A 23,057-nucleotide genomic window follows, 5' to 3' on the forward strand; every position below is an offset into this window, starting at 1 on the left:
GTTTAAATGGCAAGGTGGCAGCAGCTAAAATATGGCAGCTCCTGCTTCATTAGGCCATTGGCATTTACAAATGACCTTAGGAAAGTGTTACTGATTGGGCATGGAGACAGCACCTGCAATATGTCCAGGTATCAGGTTCCCAATGTGATGTTGAAAATCCCAGGATTTCAGAAGTTGCTGTCAAAGGTGTATTAATGGTGAGTGTTGATGGTTTTGTTGCCATTACAACTGCAAAACTGGTGTGTTTAGCTTTTTGGGAGTTCATCTGTTTAAATTCTGGAGCACAATTTAGATTAGGGTTTATGGAACTAAGCTTCCATAGTTCCTCTGAAGTCAAAACTGCAATTTTCTGGCTTTGTCTTGCACAAAAGCAAATGCTGATTGTGAAGCAGAAAGGACAGGCTGGCAAAGCAAAAGCTACGTTGCTGGCCTGTGCTGAAGACTAAAATGCATTGAACAACATGACAGCACAAGGTATCCACCATTGATACTTATTTATATATATTACTGGTGGCTTATTGTGAAATGACTTCCTGGGATAGTACTTCATTCTGTTGGAATTTTCTCTGGAGTTGCAAGTTGACAGCGCACAGCATGAATTGAAAGGCTCAATTCATGCTAACGATTTGTATGTCTATTGCTGATATAACTAGAATCAGCAAGCTCTCTGAGAGGTTGGGTTTCAGTTATTGGTCATCAGGACTTTGTCTTTCTTAATGCTATTTCAGTGCCATGTGTGTTCTTTGGGCTACAGTTGAAGTTTGTGGAAAACCGGTAACAAAAACTGTAAGTTAAGTGGCTGTGATATTTGTAGTCTCTTTCTTTTCCTATACTGCATTACAAGAGTTTTGTAGAAAAATGTGCTTCATCAATGGCAAAGAATCATGAAAATAATGAAAAATAAACAATGATGAAAGAGAAAAGGCAGAAAAAGTGACAACTGATTTTAAATGCTTTAAAGTTTAATGTGACACCTGAAATTTAATGAAGATTATTGTAGTTCACATGGATACGGTTCACATTGTTCATTTCATCTGACATTACCCCAGGCTAATACTGCAGCAGATTGGAAGCAATCAAGCTGAATGAAACAGGCATTAAAATATTGATGTCCTCTGTGGACTGGAATTGTATTTTTCTTCATGTGGTGTGTGTGGGGAGGTGGTTGGGGGGTAGGGGGTGGTGGGAGGTGCGGAGGTAAGGGTGGGGGTCCAAAGCTATGGTAAATTCACATTAGCAGGGCATTGGCTCATGATTCACTAAAGGTACAGCACGTAAAACTCAAAATGTTTATTTGCTGTGTTTAATGTTAATTAGGTGAAATTCTTCTTTCTTGGTGTAGGTCTGCGGTATCCCAATGAAAGCAAATTTGTGAAAGAACTGAAGTCCTTAGAGGAAACAGGAGATGTTAGTAGAGTCCCCCTAATTCCGTCTACCCCCGAGGAGATGGAAGAGATGCTGAAGCTTTGTTCTTATGTCCGCTTCAAAGTACCTCAGCAGGTAAGTGACCTCATTTCAAAGTTAATAGCTTGCAGGAGGAAAATGGTGAAAAAGAGGCAAGTGATTCCCGTGGAAGTGTATTTTATGCAGCTGCTTCTTGTGTAACAATGAAAAGCTATGTTAAGGTTTTTTTTTCTTAACTCGGATCCTGCTGCACTGTAAATGAGAACAGACATTTCATGATGGGTGATGCTTCTGGCATATGGTCAGCTGACATCAAGCATATGTTCCCTTTACCAGCAAATGTTTCCACTGACAACAGAGTTCGATATCCTTTCCATTCATCAGTACCAAATAAGTATTGTATTCCTCCATGTTTTTACTGCCCAAATTTAGTGAGACTAATGAAGTTGACCTCAAAACGTATCATTAATGATCTCCGTTAAAGTTTGTTATGTTTATATCCTTGTGGATTTGATTGTCCGGAAACAGAACTCTGGTCATAGGTCACAGCTTCATGCCTGCAGTTGTAAGCTCTCTTGTCCTCCCTGTGCTTTCTGTTCTTAATCATCAGCAGGAAGCAAATTTTGTGACAGAAAACAGGAGGAACGCAGCTAACCTGATTTCCTTTTCTAAAAAGGCTGACACACTGGTATCATCAATTGAGGCTGGACATGTTGCAGATGGATCTTTGTGCCATGAATTGTTCTGACCCATCTGCTACATTGCAAACGGAAGGAAAAGCAAGATTTGTGTTTATGTAGTGTTTCCCTTGACCACAGATGTCCCAAACCACTGTCCTGGCAATGAGATGCTTTTTGAATTGTAGTCACTGTTGTTAATACAGGAAGCATAGTAATCAATTTTCATGCAAACTGCCACAAATACCTATGTGACCATGAATGGATAATATGATTTGTGATGTTGACTGAGGGATAAATATTGACCAGGACACCAGGAATGTCTTGCCTGCTCTTGAAATAGTTTGACAGAATCTTTTATATTCAGTAGCACAGGCAGACAGGGTCTGGGTTTGAAATCTCACATGATAAACATCAGAGTTTAGCACTGGAGCAACAGCCTTGGTTTTTGTGCTCAGGTCCTGTCGGTGGGACCTGAACCTGGGACTTTGTGATTGAGATGCATGTTCACCAACTGAGCTGCAGCTAACGTCAAAAACAGTTCTAAATGGAACCCCAGAGAGTAGCCCTGTAACTCTGAACTGAAAAGAAACATTTTCAAAAGTTTTTTGGTTGAGGCTTAGAATTCTAATTGTACTGCTTTGGTTCTTTCCACCTTTAACTTACGTTGCAAGTGCTAAGGTTTCTGTGATGTTGTAGATGGTCACATTGGGCTGAATATTCCCATTTTCGGGCAAAGTGTATTTTGAAGTAAAATTGACAGTGCCCAGTCTGCCGTGGCTCACAGAAGTTTTTCTAATGCAATCTTCCACTGTTCACCTCAGTAATTACAGCAACCATCTTGTGGAATCATGAAAGAAGAGGCAGAAATACTCACCACTGCCAGGACCTTCTGGCATTCATGCCACTACACTTTCGGTAAAGCCCAGCTGCGCACCACACAATGTGCATACTGGACATGGCCTGGGGGGACGTTAACTCCTTGGTTGCTGGCAGGGGCCTGGAGGTGCTGGTGAACAGTGGAGAGGAGAGGGCTGTGTTGTATCCTGCTCTCTGGGAAAGGAAGCTACACCACTAGACACAAGCAACCTGGACTGAGATAGTGACCCATGTCAGTGCAGTATCCCAGGTAAAATGCAATGCTCAGTTAGAGCAGAAGGAAGTTCGGTGCTCTACCTCGGTCTGCACAGGTAAGTGTCGCCATCTTCTGTCTGCTACCTCACACTGACAGGGCCAGTTCTCACTCCAACTCTGCTACTGCTCATGCATCTCATCAAAGCTCCTGGAATATAACTCTCAGTACTACATGTGTCATGACACTCAGCGGCTCTCACTCTCCTAACTAACCCTTCCTGCCCCTGACAGAAACACCTCACCACCTCTCATGTTCCTGCATCACCATTAATGGCTCTCCCATCCACTTCCGTCAAACTCACTTCCTCTCTTTATCTCATTGTGGATGAAATTGGCTCACAGTTGGCCAAGAGGGCTAAGCCTGGCATGGGAGGAGCAGACGTAAGATTTCTCGTGCCGGCTGGGGAAAGAATATCTAATTTGGCTGGTGAAGAGTGCAACGAGTGGGGTTGTGTGAGACCTACGTGGGTGAGCTTTATTATGCTGTGCTGCACTGATCTCCCCTTACCACCAATGCTAACTCATTCTTAATCTGCATACGTTTTTATTCCTCTTAGAAAACTAACTCCATCTTTTCTCTTATGCTGCCCTAGTGACACCCAGTGAACCCTCACCCCAAAGTAGCCAGCTCTGGGGACCGTCAACGCTAACCTCCCCACCCCACCCGTGGAGTAGGCCATTCAATACCCAGATGGTGGCAAGGCTTTCACCTGCATCCTGCACCAGCTCAGAGGCTTCTACCTCAGTCGATTCTCTTTGTAGATTAGACTCAGGAGCATAATGCACTGACCACATCTTTGGCACATTTCTGCAGCATTCCAGGCACCTGCTCAGTCCCAGACATAAGCCAATCCAACGGTGTCAGCCATTAGTAACTTGGTAAAAATACACAAGCAGGCACAGGAACATCAGGCAAATTTGTCAGATGTCCCGTCAGTAAGCTGGATCAGAAAATGGTGGAGTCCACTCATGTCATCAGTACCATTGCAGGCCCCAGCAGTCTTCATGGAGAGGTTCATGGCTGCCATGGAGACCCAGCTCCAGCACACTGTGTCTGCTGGATATGTGCATGGATCTGCATTCCACTGCTGTAGCCATTGGTACTGGACATGATTGGCAATGAGAGAGGGGATAGGGATCTCCCTCCTAAATGTCTCCTCCTCTCATTGGGACAGGGTGGTGTCCATAGGAACCCAGACAGAGGAGGCATCACTCGCAGAGCCCCAGAAGCTTCTTCTCAGGACACTGCGGAAGTGCCCAGCCCCTTCCCCTCTCTTTGCCTGTGATTCCAAAGTCTGCAGAAGTTGAGACTGAGCCTGATTCTAGGCAGGGCTAGAATCTCATCAAGATTAGGCCCTCTGGGATCAAATGCCCATTGATACATCTGACCAAACAACACAGCTAATTCACAGCAGACTCCCTCCACACTAGCTTCAGGAGTTGGGATTACTACACATCTAGGTAATGGGAGAGAAAGGAAGATGAAAGCTTACTAAGGACTCATAGGTGATGTGGATGACACAGTACTGTAAATGATCCTGCACTTGTGTAAATATTTGTTCATTTGCACTATTAAAATGTCCAGAGTGTTTGTCACATGTCGCTCCAGTGAGGTCACACTCATGTGAGAGATGACCAACCTGTTCCGATATCCTCGATATGAAAGAAGCCACATAGCCAAGCATTGCTTATCGTTAACTTTGACATCACAAATAATATCTTACATCATGAATCATTAAAACATCATGTTATTGGCTGAAGCTAAGACATTGCACTTGAATATGGACAGCACTGACACTAAAAACAATGTGCAGGATTTCTCTTAGTGTTGATTCCACATATGGAGTCATAGAGATGTACAGCAAAGAAACATATCCTTGGTCCAACCTGTCCATGCCAACCAGATATCATAAATTAATCTAGTCCCATTTGGCAGCACTAGGCCCACATCTCTCTAAACCATTTCTATTCACATACCCATCCAGATGCCTTTTGTAATTGTAATTGTACTAGCCTCCACCACTTTCTCTGGCAGATCATTCCATACGTGCACCACCCTCTACGTAATAAAGTTGCCCCTTAGGTCTCTTTTATATCTTTCCCCTCTCACCCTAAATCTATGCCCTCTAGTTCTGGACTCCCCCACCCCAGGGAAAAGACCTTGTCTATTTATCCTATCCATGGCCCTCATGATTTTATAAACCTCTATAAGGTCACATTCAGCCTCTGATGCTCCAGGTTTAGGTCAATTGGCTGGACGATTGATTTGCAGAGCAATGTGATGCCAACAGCGTGGGTTCAATTCCAATCTCTGGTTTGAGGTTATGTGAAGGATTGTCCTTCTCAACATCTTCCCTTGCCTGAGGTCTGGTGGCCCTCAAATTAAATCAACACAATCGCTTCTCTCTCTAATGAGAGAAAAGCCTCTGTGGTCTGATAAGACTATGGTGACACAACTTATTCAACAACATAAAGGTCAAGGACTGCCAAACTATCAGGTCCACTTATACTTTCCACTAAACAAAGGTTGCTTGCCAAATAAGGGACAGAAAATTAAACAATCAAAGGAAATCCAAACCCAGCTGATTCATTCCGGACTAAAAGCAAAATACTGTGGATACTGGAGGTCTGAATTAAAAACTGAAAGTGCTGGAGAAACTCAGTGGTCTGACACAATCTATGGAAAGAGAAACAGAATGAATAGGATTTCTCCCCTTTGGAACCTTTGAGTTTCTCCAATAGTTTTTGTTTTTATTTTATTTTCATAAAAGGATGAAAAGAGCTTCCATTCAGGCTGTCTCTAGTTTCTCATGTACAATGATGCATTGCTCTGTCATGCTGTCTTGCATGTACATCCTGGTCAATGTTCTGATCCTGATCACTATCTTCATCCTTAGAAGATTGCTGTTGATCCCTCCTTCCCTCTGCATCCAGGATACCATCCCGCCCCCCCCCCCGCCCCCCCCCTCACTTTATAATCTTCAGCTGTGAATGGCACAGCCTGCCACAGTGATGTAGGGGCATCCGCTCTGGGCAATACTGCAAGGCTCAGCAGAGAGATCCAGGCATGGAAACTTGGCTGACCCTTGACCCCCATGAGGTCTGTTTCCCCTTTGACTTTTAGACTTGGCCTTTTGAAGCCCACACATTTGGTAGAAGCACGTGCACTCTGCTTGCTGTGTAAGCTGCTGACACGTTGCACTGCTGTAACATCTTGACTGTTTAGTGCTCTGAACTGTGACAAGCTGCCTGCCTCACCCTCTACAATAAAAAGCAATACAAATCAGAGAGACTGCAGCCTCCAATTGAGCACAGTGTGAGTGGGTGCTGAAAGATGTAGCTCAGAACCAGGGGGTGCATCCTTTGTAGATGCATGGGATGCAAATGTGTCCTCGTGGGCCAAGTGACCTGGCAGAAGTGCATAAGTCATAGGCTCAAACTGAAGTGCTGCAGAGCTGAAATGATGTGAGAGTTGGTCCAAGAGCAGGCATAATGAAGTGGTGAGGCTGGTGGCTTGCCAATGCCAAACTGTGTGGATGAATGGTGAAGAAGGATGGCATCAATGGAGAATCCAAATATCGTAATGAAGTCAGACTTAGGTGAAGTCTTGGTGCAGCCGCTAGGTAACGCTTTGAATTTAAGGCAGGAATTGGCACTGTCTAGTTTCGCAGGGAAATCAGGGAGAATTGAAGGTGGCACATGAATGAGATGAGGCTAGTATTGAGATGCAAATGCATGGAAATAATATAGTTGCCACTCATGATACTAAACTTGCCACATGAAGCACAAGGGGAAAATTGGGAATTACTTCATTTGTAAAGATTCTAATTTTTTTCATTCTTCCACTATTTTCCAAACATTCTCTCTATCCCCCAGCTTAAGGGAGTGAAAAATTCCATCCAGTGTGTCTGGAGCATTATGTTGATGGTTAGGTTATTGCATTTAATCAGGCCTATCCCTTTAAGAGTCAGTGCTGAGGTGTTTTTTGCGATGTAAATTCTGAGATGGTAAACAGTACATGCTGAGAGTGACAAAAGGCTCATCGAGGGAAGTGTCTGTGTATATCATCTGCCTATAAATTCCCAGCACCTGAACTTGGGGAGAGGCCAAAACATCAAGGTCAGAAAGACGGTAGGAAATTTTCTTTTTTAAAACAAAAACACTTTTAAGACTATTATGGTCACCATTTTAAGTATCACAAGTCTATGATGGACTTAAGACTTTTTTTCATTTTTACATATATGTTAAAGTAAACTTTTAATTGGTGCACATGTTCTCTTTATTCAGGATTTTATTAAAAACTGACAGCACAAAATAAATGAAAACATAAGAAGAATTGAAGCAACTGATATAACTTAGTCAAAATTGTGCAGTCTGATCGGTAAATACGAGCACATCTTCAAAGCAGTCTATTAGTTATTGTACTTATTTAACAGTCACCCCATAATATGTTCAACTTTGATTCTGGTTTGGCTTTAATCTAAGAATCTGCAAAAGAGCTTCATTAATGAAAACAGCTATGAAAATAGTGATGTGGAAACAATCTTTCTTGAAGTACCCCTGAGGAACAGGATAGGATACTGTATACTAGAGGAAGTGTTATCCATGATCATTGTGGTTGTAAATAGAGAGGAAGTGTGTGCTGATACGATTACAGCAGATTAAAAGTCTACAGTAAAATTTCCCTGCAGCTGACCTTGGTGAATCTGGCAATATTAAATTGGGATATTAGCAGAAAACATTTATCACACAGCATTTAGTGGGCCATGCAGCATCTATAGAGAGAAGCAGATTGAATGTTTACTTTCAGGTTGTCAGATCAGCTTTCTTAGAATTATAGAATCCCTACAGTGTGGAAGCAGGCCATTCAGCCTATCGAGTCCACACTGACTCTCCGAAGAGCATCCCACACAGACCCACATCCCCACCCTATCCCTGTAACCCTGCATTTCCCATGGCTAACCCATCCGGCCTGCACATCCTGGGACACTATGGACAATTTGGTGGCCAATCCACCTAACCCTGCAGATCTTTGGATTGTGGGAGGGAACTGGAACACCCAGAGGAAATGCATGCCGACATGGGAAGAATGCAAACTCCACAAAGACAGTCACCCGAGGCTGGAGTTGAATCCGGCACAATGAGACAGTAGTGTGAACCACTGAGCCATCGTGCCAACCCTTTCAGGATCTAAGGTTTTAGTTGGGTCTCGTGCAAAATACCAGCTGCTTCCAAATGCTTATAGTCTTGATGGCCTGACATCTGTAAAGACTCTATCCTTTCACCCAGTTTCTCTCTCTCCACTTATTCAACCATCCTCTCACCACACTCACCAACACACTAAGAGTTTTAAGAGCTTCCCTGAATATGTCAACTGATGTTACAACAAGGTGGTAGTTCCTCTGCACTGACCATTTTCACCAGTTTTTTCCTGGATTGCTGGATGAAGGCTTTGTTGTTGATGTAACTGATGTTATGTTGACGGTTCTCAATTAAAAGATCTCGAGAGGGTAGAACCCCACATGTGAGTTCCTGTTGGAAATGCTGGGAGAAACCTTCCAGCTTAACAAGAGCTTGCAGATGTTGAGTCCTGAAGGCTGTGAACTGCCTAAGTAGAAAATTAAACTAGAGCCTTCAGATCACCCTTGGTCTTATTGAATGGCAGAGCAGGCTCAAGGCTCCAAATGCACAGAATTTATTAAAGTGGAAGCAGAAGGAAGAGAGGTTCTGGCTTTGACGAAGGACAGATCTTTCAGGACCAGAGAAGACAAGATCAGAGAGATTGTGAATGCATCACAGGTACGAAGGCTGGAAGAAAGGATAGAGTCAAATGAAAATCAGGCAATTGATCATTTAGCTCATTGATGGTTTTAAAGGACTTTATATTTGTTTTTTTCTATGTGACAAAATGGAGTAACTGCACCGGAAATAGGAGCAGACTATACAGGCCATCAAACCTGTTCGCCATTCAATACAATAATGATTTCAACACCATTTTTTTATCTGTTCTCAATAACACTTCTTCCCCAAGACACTTAAAAACCCTCCTATCTCAAAATTAAATATCTTCAGTGGTGGAGCATCCATAGTCCTTGGTGGGGAGGGGAGGGGAGAGAATTTCATTGATCATGACCCTTTAAGTGAAGTATTTTCTTATCCCCTCCATCCTAAATGATTGACTTGTTATTCCGAAACTATGTCTGATTCCCCAGCCAGGGAGAATAACATAGAAGTGTGTGTTCTGTCAACCTGTTTTATAATCTTCAATGTTTCACTGAGATCTTATATTCTTCTAGACTCAAAGGAATATAGGGCAGAGTATAACCGTCTCCTGCTTGGCAGGTTTGTGAGGTGGGAGATCCTGTAATATTCCCTGATGTTCTTCCCATACCTACCCCATCTGCATTGTCCTGTCAACAATGTTTACGTGGGACAGGTGAAGCCTGGCACAGCACCCCCCCGCCCCCCCCCCCCCCCCCCCTCACCCCCACCACATCGCCCTGAATTGAGGCCCTTTATTTAGAGGTCACTTCCCTCAATTTTGAAGCTACAGAAGGAGTTCAAGGGGGGAGGCCCAATAGGTCACCATGCTTGGGCCTTGGGCTGATAAGGGAATGTCTCCCTCAAGGGCTCCCTTATCTCAGAGCTATACACCTGGGAAGCTTCCTGTCATCCTGGCCTCTGCATCAATCCTGGTCTCTCCATCCTGGCTCATTCCCAGCCAAGTCCCTGCCAAATTAGTTTATATATCCCTATCCCATCACGGGATCCCCTGTACTTAGCTGATCCAAGATTTGGAATCTGGAGACTGTTCACATCTTAGATCTCTCCACTACTGGAATTTACATGTTGCCATCCAATCAGGTTGTCTGAGGTGTCCAACTGAGCCCAATCATAAAGGGCTGTGATTGGTGGGGATTCATTCCTGTCACACGATCAACATAAATAATGGCCAGTGTATGCAATCTCTACACTGTAATATAATGCATTATACTCCCTGAAGTTGAGGAGAATGAGACATGATTACACTGAAACATTCAAGATTATAAAGGGGTTGGACAGGATACATATTGCAATGTTATTTTCCACGGCTGGAGAATCTAAGATGCAGGCACACAATTTCAGAATAACAAATCAGGCACTTAGGATGGAGATGAGAGGCTACTTCCCTCAAAGGGTAATGGATCATTGAAATTCTTTCCCCTTCGAGGATTGTGGATGGTCCATCTCTAAAGATATTTAATTTTGCAACAGTCAGGTGTTTTTGTGTCTTGTGGAAACAGTGTTATGGAGAGCAGACAGGAAAATGGCATTAAAACACTGATTGTATCGAATGGTGGAACAGGTTTGATAGGTCTTGGACATGTATTTACTAACAGTTAAATGTAAAATTGTATATAAATTGAATCCTCACTAGAATGACACGTAACTATGGAATGTATATACTATCAAATATGATTATACCTTTTGACTTTCTTAGATTCTTCAGGGCCTTGTGGATGTTCGACTGCCTCACAATGACTTTTATCGTGAATGTAAGACCATTTTATTTAATATACTTTTCTCTCTTTACCATAAATTAGTCCTTTTTAATCTGCAATTGTTAAAGATTAATGTAGAAGGTGGGATCCTGGACAGTTTTGTTTAGGAGATATTATAATAAGATCATAAGGAATGAGTTAGGACTCTGGTCCCAACCCTGATTTTGGTGATTGGAGTCATAGTGCACCGTTGTCCATATGAACAGGCATTCACATCTTCATTATAACTTGTAACAGGTAGCACACTTAGCAACACCGCACTTCAACATTTAATTGGAAAGGATTCAAATTATATCCCATTACATACCAGAGTTACCCAGTTCAATAAAGTTAATAAAATAATTACCATATGATTCAAAATGATTTATGTCGATATATAAACCAAAAGTGTAATCAATTTTTACAAAAAAACTACATTGAATATACAGTACAGAAACAAACTCTCTTGGCCCAAGCTCTTCATACTAATGTCAATGCTTTGTGTGAAACTTCTCCCACAATTCTTCATCAAACCTGATGTGGAGGGGCTGGTATTGGACTGGAGTAGACAAAGTTAAAAATCACACCATAACAGGTTTATTTGGAAGTACTAACATTCAGAGCGCTGCTCCTTCATCGGGTAACTGGTGAGGCAGGATCATAAAACACAGAATTTATAGCAAAAGATCACAGTGTCATGCAATTAAAACGATATACTGAACAAACCTAAATTACTGTTAAGTCTTTCATCTTTTAGAATGTGTTGCAGGTTTTGGTTCATTAATATGTAAATCCCAGAACTTCTTTCAAGTCACATTCTTGAGATAACTTAAGGTTTTATTTTTAAAAAGTGACATCTCAGCTCAGACAATGTATTAAAGGTATGAGGTTAGAGTCTGTCTGTATCTCAATCTTGAGTCTGACTGGTTCTATTTCCAAAGTCGGAATTTATAAAATGTTATATGAATTGACTGCCTGCAGATTGTGTGCTTTTTGAACAAAAATAGAATATTTCTGCAAATACAATTTTGCAAATGCAAATTCACCCCATAAACGTGTGTGTGTGTACGCACATGTGGAGGGGAGTGAGTGAGTGTGACAAAATATAAGCCTGTGAGAGTGTGTGCATGTGGTTGTGAGTGTTGGAGGTGTATGTCTCTCTCTCTCTCTCTCTCTCTCTCACACTCTAACTCTCTCCTGGTGTTGTGTGATTTTTATCTTCATCACATCTGACAGCATCATGTAGCATTTCGCGTCTGTTCTAATTTCTGGTTTCATTAAACATACAATCATTCTATGAAGTAATTTCTGTGAAACAATTTATATGAAAAAGCTGAAAAAACAACATAAAAATACTAATGTTCCATTAATTCCAGTGGAGAAAACCGTCCTCTAAGTTTAAAAACGTAGGTATTCATTACACATTGGATAGTTTGTGATGCTTGGAAAACAGAATTTGGTGATGCCAACCCTATAAATATTCCTCCATATCATTGCAAAGATTCATGTCCATATATTAACATCACAAAGAGATTAGCGTTGTGTGTCTACCCACAGCACATTTCCCATTTTCTCACTCAAAAGTTCAGCTCTAATTATTAACCGGGCCCTTTGATCCTACACTCCCAATTACTGGAAGTAGGTCTTTCTCTTCTATCTGTTCCCCATAATGTGTTCAAAACTTTGATCTAATCAACCCCTAACCTTTTAAATTCCAAGAAATGCAATCTTATTTTATGTAATCTCCCCCTTGTGATTTAATCCTGAGAGTCCAGCTGTCATGGTGATAAATTCACTCTCTGCAAGGTATTATAAGATATCATGCTCAAAACTCCCAGTTCTCCAGATGTTCCTTTACAAGGGTTTTGATATCCAAAGCATGACTTCTATCTATTAGATGTAGAAACCAACATTACATGAATCTTCTTATTTATTTTTGTGTCTGCTCATGATGTTTTAATGATTTATGTGCATAGACTGTCATGGTATTTCGTGCTTCCACTATGGATTTCCTTATATTTGCATATACTTAAATCCATTGTCACAGTTTTGCCCTTTCACTAAATCTACCAATATCTCTCTTTGTAATGTGACACTTCCATCTATTCTGCTTATGTCATCTATTTTTCTATCATCAGCTTGGATGTATGGGTTTTTATCCTGCCACGTCAGATGTTATATAAGGTATTAGTTGTGGTCCCACTTAATTTCTTTCTCGGCACCAAATAAAGGTAAAGTCATCATAGCCTTATCAGACCGTAGGAGTGCTGTCCCATCAGAGACAACTGGTACTGGTTTAAATGGAGGGTCAGTGCACATCAAATGAGAGGAGAGGTTGAGAAAGCGAGTGCTTCATGGTAACTTCAGCCAGTGCAGGAATTGCATCCATACCTTGGCATCACTAAACAGCCATCCAGGCAACATTCTGTTAATTAGCATATCAGTCTATAAGTCCAACTCTTATCTCTTTCCAGTCAGCAGATTTTGGAACCTGGTCGATAATTTGCCTTCAATTCCATGAGTTTCACCTTCAGCTCACCATATCTCTTGGGGGACATTACCAGCTGCCTTATGGAGGTTCATATGATTAATGTCCTTAGATATTCTCCTGACCATTATTTTGGTCACTGCTTCAAAAAATGTTGTTGCCATATTTGTCAAACATGACCTTCCCTTGAAATATCCATACAGAATTGTTCTGATCAGATAACAAAAGTGCATTGTGTTCAGTCACCCTAAACTTAACTAAAATTTCTAATAATTTCCCAACAGTGGATGGGAGACTAATTGGTCTATAATTTCTGGGTAATCTGTAGGAATGGCTTCTGAATGAAGAATATAGTGAGGTCACCTGCAATGCTCTCACTTACTTCCTTTAAAGGTCTCCTTATCACCCATTAGTGCCAGTAATTATAATCTTGTTTAAATGAACTTTGGTGAATTTTTACCTTGAGTACTACTTTTTCACAATCCTTTCTCTCAAGATTATTACTCATGGATGACAAGATGCTTAGTTCTTTTGATCTTCAATATTTTCTTTAATACCCTGTCCTTTTGTCCCTTCTATTCATGCCTGTGGTTCATGTTCAGCTATGGTTTGCTGAGCACATTGGTAGTGTCTGCTGGTTATAAGTGCTAATCATCACAACTGTATTGACTGTTATTACAACCTTTCTTTTCATTGATGCATCTTTTTAATGATCTGAAGTGCTTGTAAAAATTGTCACAAAAAGATTTCTAGGTTAAGAAAATGGGTCAGTATCAAGAAAAAGTGGGTCATTTTGACGTTGGTGCTGGTACTATAACATCCTACTGATTTTCAAATAATTCTGTTTAGGTTGTTGGTGGTTTTTGTTTTCACAAACTTATATTGTGAAGATAAGGCATAAAGCCAACAACATCTGGATTCAATAGTAAAAATAGTAAGCTCTCACTAAAATTAGAGCAAGACTTTGATTGGAATTAAGTCTGAAAATGTCAAATTAACCTTTTAAGTACTGACTTTTCTCACTTTAAACAAATTAATGATACGTTGAAATGTTTTGTTTATTCAATCTAAAATGCCACAATTATTTTCTGTGCTATTTTTTACATTTTTGTGTTAAACTTCATGTTACATTAATGTATATCACTCAACGTGTTATTGTGTTCTGCAATTAAACTAAATGGGAAAGCACAACACAGACTTATTCTGTCCTTGCCTCCATTTGCTATGCATCATTTCTTAGTAATCATGAGGAAGCAAAACAGTGACTTATTTTTCTCTTGTCCAACCTGGGTTTATTAAAACCAGCCGTAGTGTCTACATTCTATCCCAGCTAAGATTATTAGAACAGCAAACACTGGGAGTCAAACTTAACAAACACCTTGCAGTTTATACACTTACTCCATCTGGTGGTCATTGTGTGGAGAACGCACTCACCTTGTTGCTGACAAAGGTATGTATTTACTTTTTCAAAGCAAGGCTAGATTAAAGATGTGTCATTTAATTTATACTCCCATGTATGCCTTTTGTGATGAATAGGGCTGTAGATTTGACATGGTAAAAGTTTAGAAAAATGCTGAATTAGTAATTGGAGAAAGGTCAAATATCACGGAAATCGCAGTACAAAAATTCACGAATAGCTACAGTTTCTGGTAAATAAACCATCTTTACTCTGCTGTATTTGTTTCTTTCACTCTTTTGCTGCAAGTCTATTCCTTGGTCTTACTTTATTCAATCTTTTATCTCTTATTTGTTAGATGTAACTTTCAACTATCAGGAGCATAAAAATGAACAATATTGGTCCAGCCACTCAGAACAAACCCCAGCGTGTTCTACTTTTCATTGAAGGCTACAACCTTAACCTCCCAAATCCATGACTGCCAAACAAGGACAGCAGTTGCACAGGAACATTATCACTTTCAAGTACTGTTCCCAAACATACACCATCTTCATTTTGACATATATTTCTTGTTCTTTCATTATTACTGCCTTACAAACCTGGAATTCCTTATTAAGAAGAAGGGAGAAGATAAACTATAAGGGCAAACTAGCAAGTTATATTAAAACGGACAGGAAGAACCTCTTTGAAATATATAACAAGGTAGAGAGAGACCGAAGTGAACATAGGCCACCAGAGAAAGAGGCTGAGGCAATAACAATGAAAAACCAGAAAACGACAGAGGAATTGATTGAATACTTCAAGACAGAGGATGCTAATACCATTTCACAAATGTGAAATATTCAAGGAGTTAAAGGTTGGAGGCAGAGAAGAAATAAGTACAATAATATTCAGTAGAGGAAAAAATTACTAGGAAAACTAAGGGGACTAAATTCCAACAAATCTCTGCCAGAATTTTAAAGGAAGTAGCAACAAACATGTACCAGTAGTAATCTTTCAAGAATCTTTAGATTCTGGAAAAGTCCAAGGGGATTTGAAAACTGCCCATGTAATATCTTTTATTCAAAGAGAGGGAGACAAAAAGTAGTTACGTTTAGGCCTGTTAGTTTAACATGTGTCATTGGGGAAAAAAAAGGCAACAGTCAATGTGCCTTCTCTATTCCCTTCTGAACCTGGATTCCAGCTTCTTGTGATTCATGACAAGGATCCCCATTTCTTCTGTGTAACATTTTTCTGCGTTGTCCCACATTATATTCCATTCTTAAACTCGAATCCCTGGTTCTGAACTTTCCCACCATTGGAAACATCATTCTTGCATCTACCCTGTCTAATCGAATACGTATTTTAAAGGTTCCAGTGAGATCCTTCCTCACTCTTCTGAACCCCAGCAAATATAATACTAAATGTCAGTCCTGCCATGCCAGGAATCAGTCTGGTATTGAAGCATATTATATGGCTGTAAAAATGTTTCCTTTACATAACATTAAACCAGCCTATTCTAATTTGCTGCAGCAAGTTTAGTTTGCAACTGTTATGCAAATACAGCAATTTCATGCCATTGAAAGCATTTTAATAAGCCAGACTGTTATTACAACCTTTCTTTTCATTGATGCAGTAGTGTTTTTGCAAACTAACAGTACATCAGTGCATCTCCAAAAAGCAAACTTTGTATTTCTTCTTTTAACCATCAATCTGCCCCTCACCTGAAGTTGGTATATTATTTGCATAAATAACAGCGAGCCCTGTTAATCTCACTGCTATTCAGTCAAACTGTGGACTTTTGTTTTTTGTGTCAATCATTCATATTTGTAACCGACCTCCTCATCGAAAGAAGTGAAATATACTTTAAAAGTTGACTCTTGTCAAAACCCTTTATAATACTAAGCTTAAACATCTCATAGTTAAGACTTTAATTTTGTGGGTTTTTTTTTCAATTCTATCTCCTATGACAATTGACAGTGTTTCTGGAAATAGTTGGAGAAAACTCAAGACACACTTTGCAGGAAAACATGAAATTCATCAGAGCTCCAACCCAGGTCATTTGGGGAAAGCAGGACCAGGTAACTAAATAATTATGATGTTCAGATTACTTCGGCGTTATATTACTGGCCTAACAACACGCTGAAACTCAATGTTCAGATATTTGTATTCATAACTTTAATCTAAATGCAAAAGTTATTGGCACTCTTTTTATTAAAAGAAGGAAATCACTTGAACAGTAGTTTTCACAACCATGGGATGTTTGAAAGTGAAGCATGGCTGCCAGTTGGTGCATGGCTAGGTTTCAGAAACTGCAATGAGATAGAAAACCAGTCAACCCGTTTAGTAAAATTGACTGGGAAACAAATGTTGGCCAGAATAGTGGGAGGGCTCTTCTTTTATTCAAATAATGCCAGTGAACTTTTACATCCATCTTAAACAGCAGACTTGTTCAGTACTGCAATTAAATATTCTAGACTATATACTGTGTAATTGGTAATTGGACTAAAATTAGCTTTATGACTCTAGAGGTGACGTTGTTACCACAGAACCAAAGCTGACATCATTTCATAATACCATCCTCAGACAATATTATGATGATGAACATAATTCTGAACTCAACCATGACATAAGTAATAAATAAATTATTACTTCCCTCCAATTTTTCTCTCCTGCTCTCCTGAATAAAAGGATTCCTGCAGGATGGAATTCTATACATAGCAACATTTCTCTGATTTGCAGCTGAGTGCTCATAGTATTATTATGATCCAAGACAATGTAGGTGAAGTACACATCTCTGACAGGATCAATTAAGAGTCATTGGTCCATCATTAGTTTGAAAGTAAAATTAGTTACATATTTAGGATTTCAATTCTTATGTAAATGTTTGAGAATCAGATCTGTTGCAATTCATTATTAAATGAATCTAAATTGGAATTTAGTGTGAGTTTTTGACCAAAAAGCAGTACAGTAAGGAAAAATTGTAATTTAGTTTGAAAGTCAGTATCCTTTTGAAGAATGTTTGTAAAGAACTGAAAAGTTTGCATTAGTTTTAAAAGGCTCAACTGTATTTTTCTTGGATAATAAAAAATACTGGTCCATGTGACATTTAACCTGAAAGCAGTACAAACTAGCAGGTTAAGGAAGCAGATAGAACATAGAACATTACAGCGCAGTACAGGCCCTTCGGCCCTCGGTCTGTGCGCCGACCTATGAAACCAATCTGAAGCCCATCTAACCTGCACTATTCCATTCTCATCCATATGCCTATCCAATGACTATTTAAATGCCTGTAAAGTTGGTGAGTCTACAACTGTTGCAAACAGTGCATTCCATGCCCCTACTACTCTGAGTAAAGAAACTACATCTGACATCTGTCCTATATCTATCACCCCCCAATTTGAAGCTATTACTCCTCGTGCTAGCCATCATCATCCTAGGAAAAGGATGTGACTACCGTCCAACCTATCCAACCCTCTGATTATCTTATATGTCTCAATTAAGTCACCTTTCAACCTTCTCTCTAACGAAAACAGCCTCAAATCCCTCAACCCTTCCTCATAAGACCTTCCCTCCATACCTGGCAATATCCCAATAAATCTCCTCTACCCTTTCCAAAGCTTCCACATCCTTCCTATAATGCGGTGACCAGAACTGCACACAATACTCCAAGTGCATCTGCACCAGAGTTTTGTATAGCTGCAGCATGAGCTCATGGTTCCGAAACTCAATCTCTCTACTAATAAAAGCTAACATACTGTATGCCTTCTTAACAGCCCTATCAACGTGGGTGACAACTTTCAAGGAACTTTGTACCTGGATGCTGAGATCTCTCTCCTTATCTACATTACCCAGAATACCATTTTCCCAATTACTCTGCATTCCTGTTACTCCTTCCAAAGTGAATCACCTCACACTTTTCTGCATTAAGCTCCATTTGCCAACTCTCAGCCCAGCTATGCAGCTTATCCATGTCCCTCTGTATCCTGCAACATCCTTCTGCACTGTCCAAAACTATACTGACCTTAGTGTTTTCCGCAAATTTACTAACCCATCCTTCTACACCCTCATGAGTGCACCACAGAGAATTCTTGTGAGAAAAAGCAAATCATTTTTTGACAGATAAAAAGGCCCTGTGCAAAGTGATTAAAATGGTCTAAAACATGCAAATCAATATGAAACTCTTGGAGAGACTAAATGTCACAAAATGACCATATGGATAGTTGACCAACCTGCGTGATGAAAGGCTGAAAATGTGTTGCTGGAAAAGCGCAGCAGGTCAGGCAGCATCCAAGGAGCAGTAGAATCGACTTTTCGGGCATGAGCCCTTCTTCAGGATGAAAGGGACAGCATAATGTGAAATTATGTAGTTACATGTTGCCACATTTAGGCAATGAGAGATGGAGATGTTTGTATTGTCTCGTGATCTTTGCATCAACTAAAAATGAAGTTTACTTCTTTATTTAAAAAAATAATTTGCCTGATAAGGACAAAAAGTAGAATGCTGCTGGTAATTTCATCATCAGGAGTCATTCAACCAATGTGCTCATTTCACTATACGGCTCTCCTGCTGGGATCTAAAGATTCCTGTTCCATGTTCTTCCTGTCCCTAGGTACTGGATGTTTCAGGAGCTGGAGTCCTTGCTGATAATATTCCTGGCTGTAGAGTGGATCTCTTGGAAAACTGTGGCCATTCTGTGGTGATGGAGCGGCCCCGTAAAAGTGCTAAAATTATCCTGGAGTTTTCAGCTTCCCTGCAAAACACAAGATCAGAAAGCAATAAGAAGTTAGCCTAACATTTATAAATGGAAACTGTATTGCTTTGGATTGCAAATAAAATGTGATGCTGTAGTAATTCCCCAGGAAGCAAAATGACTTGAATGAATGTTGATGCCGCAATTTCATCTGTTAAGAGCATTAATATTTGGTAGTGCTTTCAAAACACATACACAATTTTGAAAGACACAGAGTATTGCCAGAAACTATATGCATGCGGTATATAAAAAGGAACATAAATCTCAGAAAAATGCTGTTCTTTGCCAGATTTCCCACACTCGTTTGATCTTCATTTTGGCAGTCTATATTTCACCATTTGATGCAAATAGCAATGCAATATTTCCCATTTTTCAGTTCAAGACCAGTTTCATAAAATTCACAAATCATTAGCATAATTTATTAAATATGTAATTTAGAAAATTTTTTGATTGCTTGGTTATTTAAATCTGTAGAAGGTGGTTTCAAAGCTTTTGTGGTTAGTAGTAACTTTTTCAACAATGATGTTGAAGGGAAGGTACAGTTGCTATCAATACTGTTTAATGGATATTTTAATGTCATTTTGATAGGAATTTGCATTTGAGTGGCTATTTGTTTGTAACAATGTATTATAAAATTTCCTCTGAAACAATTGCTAAACTTCACTACAGTAATAAACATCGTGAACACAATGTTGCATAATATCTGCTTTAACATACGATAAGCTGGGAAATAACTAATACATTACACAAACGTTGTTATTTATTTGAGGTTTAACACATTGGTTCAGTTTAGTATTTTATAAATAAACCAGATTATTTCATGACAGATTTCATGAAGTCAGTGAATCGAACAATAAAAATGTTCACTTAGGATACACCTTCAGAAGTAGGAGTCTTTCATAGTAAATTTTAATCTTACAAGTAAATATTTATGTGAAGAATATTACCAAGAAGTAAGGTGCTACTTTATCCACAAATCTGCGTTAGTTCATTGTTTAGACTTTTCCCTACCCTTCTGTTATTTGGCTCAACTGAGATGACTGTAGATCTTTAAACAAATTGGCGAAAGCTGTTTTCGGTGATGAGTAAGGTATCGTGGTTATCATTTCTTTATTCTACGAATGACTTATGAATTCTGTGAATTCCACTGCTATTATAATAAATATATGTAAAACATTTGTGATGCACCAATATTCCCATGATGAACAATCACATTTAAATTGTAGAAACAAGTTTAATTGTTTTAGCAGTCAAATGCTGGAATCCCATGAGTGTTGAGAAAGGAATAATGCCTCAGCTGAATTTGTCTACAATTATTTGGCAAATTGCACTAACTCTTGAATTCTTGGATTATGACTATGAGCGTTGCACCTCAAAACAGGTTAGAACAGCAGCCCTCATTGTGCTCCATTTCAGCAACTGATGTTGACGGGAATTCAGTTCATGGTACTGAAATCTGCAGGAAAGATCAATAAGTATGAGGATGTTCTAAGTCAAATGGGAAGTGTTATAGTTTACTGGGAATACTAAAATGTTTAACTGAGATTGAAATGCTTTTGTTCATGAATATTTTAAGTAAACAGTTTTTCCATAAAAAACTAACTTTTCCTGAAAACTTTGGAAATATGTTAATATTAGCATTGCTTTCTAAAACTGAGTTCTGTAATATCTTTTCATCTCTGTGACCAAGGAATGAAAGTAGAACTGTCAGAAAAAGTAGTTTCTTCCTTCTTCCTCTGACTCTCTGTCATAAGCATATTGCTTTTGAATGTGGTACAATGGGTGGGTACACTTACAGTCTATAAGAATATACATCATGGAAAAGATTGTATCCTATGGAGTGACTTTCTAGAGCCAATATCTTTTTGCGTGAATTGGGAAAGGTTTGTATTTTGAAAATTTGTCTTGCTTATCCCGGGTTTGCTAAGTTGTACTAAGTTACTAATTATACACAATGCATTTCCAGTTCTTTGTTTATTTATTGTTTATCTTTCTCAGCCTAAGTGCTAATTTAATAAAATGATTAATATCCTTTAATTTTAGAACTTTTCTGATTGAAAATATTAAAATGATGTAGCATAAATGAATGGTCAGGGGCCACAGAAGTGAAGAACCCAGCCTTCCTATTGTTAACTATCCTGTTTATTGCAGATTTGTGAATAAGGCAAAGGTATAACTGGAAAAGATATCCAATAGACTATTTGAAGAAAATCAGCTTGCTTACCGGAATAATCTGATGGGGACATAATTGGTTATTTTTCACAAGGTCAGGATTTATGAATGAGATTTCTTTGAAAAATTTATGTTCAGCCTTATAATTCAATATATGTTGCAGATGCTAGCAAGTGTTTAAGCTCCCTGACTGACATTTGCATTATTTAGGTACATGAGTAAATAATGCTGTACCTTAGAGTACAAGTTTGTTGAAACGAGGAATGAAAATAATTTTTTTTTGAACTTCTTCCATTTGATTACATCCAGTTAATGTACAGGAATAATTTTAAATATGCATGTTATAGAACAAAAATAAAAATAAATCTCCTGATCATTGTTTTGCTTTCTGTAATGAATTCACTCCTTGCACACATTTTTACATTTCATCCTAAGTATCTTTAAATCTCCAGTTGTCTTTATTCTTCTTTTTTCTTCAGTGTCTCATAGCTTCATGACTTCTCAAATGGTCCAAGTGTGTTAGCATGGACTTATCCTTCAGAGTTTATCTCAAACACCAACCCATATTCTCTCTCTTGTGAGTGGACATGAGTGTTACATTACATAACTCATTTTACCTGTAAAAGCCCCTAAGGTATCCAATATCGAATAAAGTATTTAGCCTTTGCATCTCCTCAGCAAGCACCTTTAAGTAGGTAAATTAACAGCAAATTGTAACAGTTTTTTTTTGTATGTTTATTTGTACTTAAGCACCAGATTAAATATAAGCACTAGTGTTTGCAAAAAGGTTTCGGGTTGGTACGTAAGTAGTAAACAGAAAACCAAAAAAGGAATAGGAATGGTTAGGGAGCAAAAAGATAATTTACACAGGGAAGCAGAGAGTATCTGTCAGGGAGATCCTGTCAAAGATGTATTCAAAGAGGTAGTTGAAATGCTGGATATGCGAATAGTTGATAAAGAAAGTGTGTTAGAAATGATGACTATATTTAAATATGAGAGGTCAGCAGATCAGATCAGATCAGATGTGTCCCAGGATACTGAGGAATGTAGAGGACGAAATTACACAGGCACCTGCCATAATTTTCCAAACCTCTTTAGATTCATAGGTCATGCCAGAAATCTGAAGCATTGCACAGAGAGTCCTACAGCACAGAAGAGGCCCTTTTGCCTATCGTAAATGCACCACCTATCTACACTAATCCCACTTTCCAGCACTTGGCCCATAGCCTTGAATGGTATGACATTTCAAGTACCCATCGACGTAATTTTTAAAAGTTGAGATTTCCTGCCTCTACTACTCTCCCATCTTTTGCCTTCTAGATTCCCACCACCTTCTGAGTGAAAGATCTTTTCCTCAAATTCCCTCTAAATGTCCTACCTTCACTTTAAAATTATGTTCATTATTAACCCCTCAACTAAGGGCAACAGCTGCTTCCTATCCACCCTGTCCATGCCCCTCAATCTGAAACACATCAGTCGGGTCCCTCCTTGAATTTTCTCTGCTCTAAACAAAACAACTCAAGCTTATCCAGC

At 39.3% G+C, this 23,057-nt stretch overlaps 1 protein-coding gene across 4 annotated transcripts in view; it reads left to right on the plus strand.

The window, feature by feature from the left end:
* Positions 1 to 21,897, plus strand: part of LOC122559033 (monoacylglycerol lipase abhd6-A-like) — a 75,684-nt gene extending 53,787 nt beyond the window's left edge. For all 4 annotated transcript variants that reach the window (XM_043708182.2, XM_043708184.2, XM_087994353.1 and 1 more), the window contains exons 6-9: positions 1,343 to 1,500; positions 10,696 to 10,750; positions 16,579 to 16,679; positions 19,212 to 21,897. In XM_043708182.2, the coding sequence (XP_043564117.1) occupies positions 1,343 to 1,500; positions 10,696 to 10,750; positions 16,579 to 16,679; positions 19,212 to 19,394 (497 nt within the window). In that variant the 3' untranslated portion in view covers positions 19,395 to 21,897. The remainder of the gene's footprint in view (positions 1 to 1,342; positions 1,501 to 10,695; positions 10,751 to 16,578; positions 16,680 to 19,211) is intronic.
* The last annotated feature ends 1,160 nt before the right edge of the window (positions 21,898 to 23,057 follow it).

This window comes from Chiloscyllium plagiosum, unplaced genomic scaffold, assembly GCF_037043375.1.
Source record: "Chiloscyllium plagiosum isolate Xiang-an unplaced genomic scaffold, Cpla_swu_hap1 HiC_scaffold_14, whole genome shotgun sequence".
Lineage (NCBI taxonomy): Eukaryota > Metazoa > Chordata > Chondrichthyes > Orectolobiformes > Hemiscylliidae > Chiloscyllium > Chiloscyllium plagiosum.